Source organism: Eurypyga helias, unplaced genomic scaffold (genome assembly GCF_000690775.1).
Source record: "Eurypyga helias isolate BGI_N326 unplaced genomic scaffold, ASM69077v1 scaffold38833, whole genome shotgun sequence".
Classification (NCBI taxonomy): domain Eukaryota; kingdom Metazoa; phylum Chordata; class Aves; order Eurypygiformes; family Eurypygidae; genus Eurypyga; species Eurypyga helias.
Window position 1 is genome coordinate 1 of NW_010242491.1, and position 6,231 is coordinate 6,231.

General features: G+C 47.1%; 1 protein-coding gene across 1 annotated transcript; it reads right to left on the minus strand.

The window, feature by feature from the left end:
* Positions 1 to 1,820: 1,820 nt before the first annotated feature.
* TCTEX1D2 (Tctex1 domain containing 2) lies at positions 1,821 to 6,083 on the minus strand (the record flags this gene model as incomplete). The annotated part of the gene is made up of 4 exons (XM_010149099.1): positions 1,821 to 1,930; positions 2,531 to 2,594; positions 4,323 to 4,392; positions 5,950 to 6,083. Coding segments are annotated over 4 exons (316 nt in total), but the record flags the coding sequence as incomplete, so codon positions are not given.
* Positions 6,084 to 6,231: the final 148 nt, after the last annotated feature.

The window sequence follows — 6,231 nt, forward strand, 5'->3', positions numbered from 1 at the left end:
CGCCTGGCCCCGGGGTTCCGCGCTCCGAGGGGGAACAACGGCCCGGGGGGTGTTTGCTGCCGCGAGCCGAGGCCCCTCACCTGCACAATGCCAGTTGTGGGGGCGACGGAAGTCAGGAGCCAAGCACCCCAAGCGCAGCCCCGGCTCCTCCGGGCCACGCCAGCTTCGTGGCGGCCCCAAGCACTGACTGCACGGCTGGTGTCATCCTGCCCGTGGCGATGGTGCCGGAACACCGACCCGTACTGCAGCAGCAGCTCCGTCCCTCTCCAGGGAAAGGCAGCATCCCTTACCGAACGCAGGCCACGGCCAAGGTGGCTGGAGCTGAACGACGACTGGCTCAAACCACCTTCATCAACACCTTTGTAAAGGAGCTGCCAAAAGCCCCCAAAACAGAGCCAGGCCAGGTGAAAAATAGCGATTTAATCACCGTAGGCTTGATGAAAGTGTCAAAACAAGCCTGAGGGCATACACACTTCCTGGCAAATGTCTACATGCAGGGTTTCGCTGTTGCCCAAAACTTGCATACAAACCCATTGGCACTGTCACACCTCCTCCCTGCAGCTCCCCTAACGAGTGCCAGCTACGGCAGCAAAGCAAGCAGGGAAGTCACTCGCTCTCTCCCATCACAGGAAAATGAGGAAGCCACTTCCAAACATATATAACAGAGAAACAGGAGCGTGCTGCCCTCAGGAGCATAGCCGAGCGATTCGAGAAGGTGCATCGTAGTTAGTTACTTCCCCACTGCCCAGGAGCTCATGGGCAGGGTGTGTTCTGCTCAAGAGCGGATGAAGGTAGGATTCAGCCTTCACCTTAACCAAGGTCAGCGCTCAAAGCCATTCATGCCGCTGAACTTGTTCAGCTGTGCGCGCTCCTCAGTCAGCACAGAGATAACAGCCATCGCCAGTCCCTGATCCTCCAACTTTTTGGAAGAGGAGAGACTTTTGCACTCCTTTTCTGACCTACAGCAGCCTTTTCTACTGCTCCTTTCTGAGGCTGGAATACAAATTTGGCCTCCAAACACCCACCCTCATATCCCAGAACAATTACAGAGAGGCAGAGACTGAGAAAGCACTGCAGTGTCTGCTGAAGAGTGCAACAAGCAGCGATTACTCTGTGTCCATGGGTGCCAAATTGCACCAAACTAATGAGGAGTTACAGCGGGGAGGAGTTTCAGCAGTCAGTGGGGTGTGCAGGCTGGTGGCATGACCCCATGTCCTAAATACCTTGCCTTCCTATCACTTAATATCATCTCGTGTGACGCAGCTGGGATTCACCGCCCTGATCTCCCATCAGGAGGTCACAGGAACAAATCTGGGTAATTAGAATTTAAAATTGACTTTATGGGTTAATTTACAAAGATTCCTCAGAAAACCCTCACCCAGAAACACAGACAAGCAGCCAAGGTTAGGTGCACCTCACAGAGTGGAGGAAAAGGATAAAAAGGAAACAGCAAGGATCAACCCACAGGAGAGGAAATATTAAATACATAGATTTATTATGCTACATTTCTTATAAATATTTCATTCATTTCAGGCAGTTACCAAAAATAAAAGCAACAGAACCCTTTCAGGATGACCGTTGAGCTTGCCTTACAAACAACAGCTATCATCCATGCACTTTTTCTTCCAGACAAAACCAACACACTCATAAGGACAAAGGGTAATTTAAATAAAGGACATAATAATATTGTGCTTAAAACTAGATCGATATCCACAAGGAAGAAGGAATGTTGTAGTGTGTGGAAGAGGTGTAGGACATGCTTTGCAGAGCTGTTGCCTTGTTAGGTACCAGAGAACGTGATGCTTTTGTGCACTTCAACAAAAAAAAAATACACTAAAGCGTTCTCCCCCACCTCTGTCCTCCTGTGCAACGTTTACCACCTTCAATAGTAGAAGCAGCCAAACGCAGCCACCACACAAAAAAGACTGTCCTGGAGAAAGCAGAGAAAGGCTGCAGGTTAGTAAAGGAAGCTCTCTGCTAGCCTAACGGGAAGGGCTAACCCAAGGGAACATCCAGCCCAGAGCATCGCCTTACACTGGAATCTATTGCAATTCTCTGTCTCTCAGCGAGTTTCTTATTCACCTCACTTGTACAACCCACGTCAGTGTGCCTGGATGTCAGACTCACTTTACTCCATCCACACACCCGCGTGTGTCTAGGCGTCAGTTTAAGATAATAATAAAATAAACCCTTGACTTCTGCTCAGTCCTGGATTCCAGTCATACTCCACGACAGCAGTTCAGCAAAGCATGTAATAAAGACTTTATCTCTTGTGCTTCCTCTCCTCACCTGTACAATGGGGTGACGAGAGTGACTTCTGTACAATACTCTATGACCCGCTCAGGAAATAAGTTTTACTGTGTTGGCTATTATACCTAAGTATGTTTTGTGAATGAGGATGTAAGTCATACTGTTTCAATAGTCTCAGTTCCTTCCTTCTAAGGGCTGGGTTATTTTTCTGCTCCGTATTTAAGGTAAGCCTGCCTCTCACACAAAAGCAAGTAGCTTTAGACTTTCCCACGGTACTTACATTCATGAACACATCGTGAGCATAGCTGTCGGTGTCAGCATCCCAGAAACATCGCGCAGCCATACTACACAAAGGAGACAGAGCAGAGCCATTACCCACAGGGTTCATGTGTAAGGACCTAAGTGATCACAGATATTTTCCTCAAAAAGCAAACTGAGCTTCTTTTAAACATAAAGGATATGGGAAGCCTTCTCCTGAACCCTGAGCCTAGATGCCCGCTGCTGAATTCCACTGCATGCCATAAGCCCCTCTATATGTGGAATAAGCTCAATCTTCTTACCAGCTACCAACCCTGCCAGCTCCACTCTGCAGCAGGGCTTGAAACCTCATTGCTACAGTGCTTAAGAATCTTTGACTTCTGGCCTATGCGTATCCGTGGCTAATTTAGCGTATTTGTTCTTGTCCTTCACCTCCTGCACCCTTGGGGTACGTACTCCCAACTTATTTATAGGGAGCTATCGTATTCCTTGGCAGATGTCATGTTACTAGACCACGGGCTAAGCTCTTCTAGTCCTTATGTATCTACACTCTGTTCCCTGACCATCCCACTGGCCTTTTTCTACTCCTGCTTCAGTCCAAGCCCTGCCTTGAAGGCAAGCGACCAGACCATAACAGGATATTATGGATGAGACCTTGTGGCTGCCTTGTCTAATACCACTGATGCTCCTTCTCTGCTTCAAATGCTCAGCTCCCTGCCTGACCCAGTCAGTCGCAGCTGACAGGATCCCTGTTCGTGGCACAGCATGTTGTTCCTAGTCCCTACATGTATATGACTTAGGACAATAAGACTGTTGAATTTTATCCTTTTTTTCCTATTATATTAACCTTCAGGGTTATTCTGCCCCCTTTTTTCCACCCCCACCCCAGTCCAATATTCTACCCTGTCTCTGGAATACCCAGTGACCCAGTATTTTGCATTACGGATGTTAGTGATCATGCTTCAGTCGCCTTCTGCCTGTTGCAAGCTAGAGAATTTCCTCAATTCCTCTGTCAGTGTTGCTGGGCTTCACATTCCAAATCAGACCACCTTCTAGAACAGTCTGCCTGCAGCCAGACACTTCTGACAAAAGCCTGAGCAGCAGGTACAGACATTCCTTCCTGACCTCCAGAACTGATTACAGCTCTGCTGCACTTATCTTCTTCAGGAGTACCAGGCACAATAATAAAGATAAGCCTAGCAGATAAAGCACATAAACCTTGTGGGTTGTTCTCTTTTGTACTCACTAGTAATGGAAAGCTACAGCCCACTACTGCAGCCAAGAGGAATTCTTTTGTCTGGTTGCAGGCACCTGGAGCTAGATTGCAAGTGCTCAGCACCCACAGTTGGCTGGGTTCCCATGACAGGATTGCATGGGGATTATAGAAGCTTCAAACTTCTGCACATTGCCCACCTGGGGGGATTAAATGGAAATGAAGTAGTTAAGGAAACCTGTCTTTAGACAGAAGTGAGTTACCATGTGCTCCATCAGGGCCTTGAGAATGGACTGAGTGTGTGATCTAGTTCATCATAAATACAGCGTAAAATGCCTTTCTGCAAGGCTCCTCAAATGCTTTTCAGCATCTCAGCTTGCTAAGAACCACCCTGCAGCCAGTTATCACTGGGTAATTCAATCAGCCACAACCCCAGCCCTCACTTGACACTTAAAGAGAAAAGGAAGTGCTTTACACTTTGTCATCTGGAGAGAGATCTGTGTACCTAAGAAAGTTCAAAGCAGCTTCCAAATGAAAAAAAACCAAACCACCCAAACCCAACAAAAATTATAGAAATACAATCAGAAGATGCAAAACTTACTTCACTCCTTCTCCTCTCTGCTCTCCAATCACAACCTGCACCACCATTTTGTACCTGTCAAATCCCTCCTCTGGAGAGAGAAAAAAAAATAGTGAGGACAACAACTTGTTTAAAATATGAGCACGAGACAGGACCCAGAAGGCTAAAGATTTCTGGTTATAAAGCAAGTGTCCTGTACCAATCCATGCAGTTGGCAGAGCAGACAGACTGCCTTGTGGTGTCATTGACACAGGTACAGAGTACCTAGGTCAATGTTGGAGTTAAAGGGTGAACAGGGCAGCTGTCAGCTGTCAAAAGATGCACCTGAGGCTGACGGCACCCCTGAACAGCCACTCTGTATGTCAGCGTTCTACCCTGACAACTTTCAAGAACTGAACACACGGAAAGGATGTAAATAAGGCTGCTGGTGGGCAAAATCCAAGTTGAAAAAAATTGGCTTATTTTAAAACAGTTCTCATGCAAAGGTATTGCTGAGATTTTTCTGCCACATAGGTGTTTCCTTTGCTTCTGAGCCGGGATAAAAGGCCACATAAAAGCATACGCAGGTCTACATTATGTGCCCGCAAAGATACGCAGTTGTTTTGCAACAGTAAATAAATACCTTTGGGGCACAGGCCACATCCAATCAGGCCATGACAATGTTCCAGAAGCCAAATCACAACAAGCATGTTTAAAATAAAATATAGATGCTAATGCCTTGTCTTCAACAAATCGGCATCCTGGGAAGAATCCAGAGCCCTGTTTCCACTGGAGGATTGAAGATAACATGCTGAGTCTGGAAACATCCACCATGTCTACACTGGGCCAGTCTCGCTTCAGGCTACTGCCGGTCTGTTTATAGAGTACTGAAGCCAAGCTCTGTGTGTGTTAGCTCAGCATCAACACGTGCAGGGACTACAGCAGCTGCTGGTTTCAAAGCAAATACATAACTCTGGGAGCAGCATAAATCCACAGTTCCTGCGGAGGGTGAGGGTCCCTGTGCCACCACGTCAGGCCAGCCCAGCAGATGGAGCACCAGCCTGTCCCTGAGAAGCAGGCAAAAAAAACATGACCATAGCAGCTCGCACCTATGTACTTGTTCCAGCACTGAACACAGAAAACACCTGTCGGAACCTGAAGTTTAGTTCTTGAACTGAAAGATGCTGGAGGGCATCCTGCGCAGCAACACCACGACCTTTTTCCAGTGCTGTAAGGCTGTCATCACACCCCTCCTTGGCTCACTGGGCTCCTAACTCTCTCCCCCTTCGCTGCTCCTGTGGGGCCATCTCCCTGCTATTCCACTCTGATCTAATTTGCAGCAGAAAAAAAGCAGTTTATTGAAGCAAGAAGCAATGAAGCATCAATTCTTCCTTCTCTCTAATGCATCTTCTTTCCCTGCCGCGGCCCCGCTAAGGCTCACATTCCACACCAGCCAGTCTGTACGAAAACAAATCTTGTCTGTTTGAAACAGGTCTCTAGTCCCGCAGGCAAAGAACATACGTATATAGGCCAGATCGTTTCATAACAGTAGACTCGAGTCAGTTAAAAGGGAAGGAATTGTTTCAAGAATAAAGGAGGAAAGAGGGATTTTGCCAAAGGGAGAGGACACAGTAAGAAAAGAAACAACGACCCCAGCAAACCTCCTTACCTTTCAGTCTGTCTTTTATTATCTCTGATAAAGACTTTGTAAGCTGAGGCATTTCTTCTGGGATGTACTGTACATTGGCCAGTTTCTCCTTCAGTATAGCATGGATGCATTCTTTTACTGTGGCCGATTTAAATCTGTAAGGGCAAAAAGACAGTAACAGAAGGCCCAGAAAGCTCCCACAACATGTAGAAACGTACATAATCCCACGTAGAAAAAAATCAGCTTTCGCATATTAAAGAACATAATGAATAGCCACGGGGGAAAGAAAGTCCAGCTGAGATG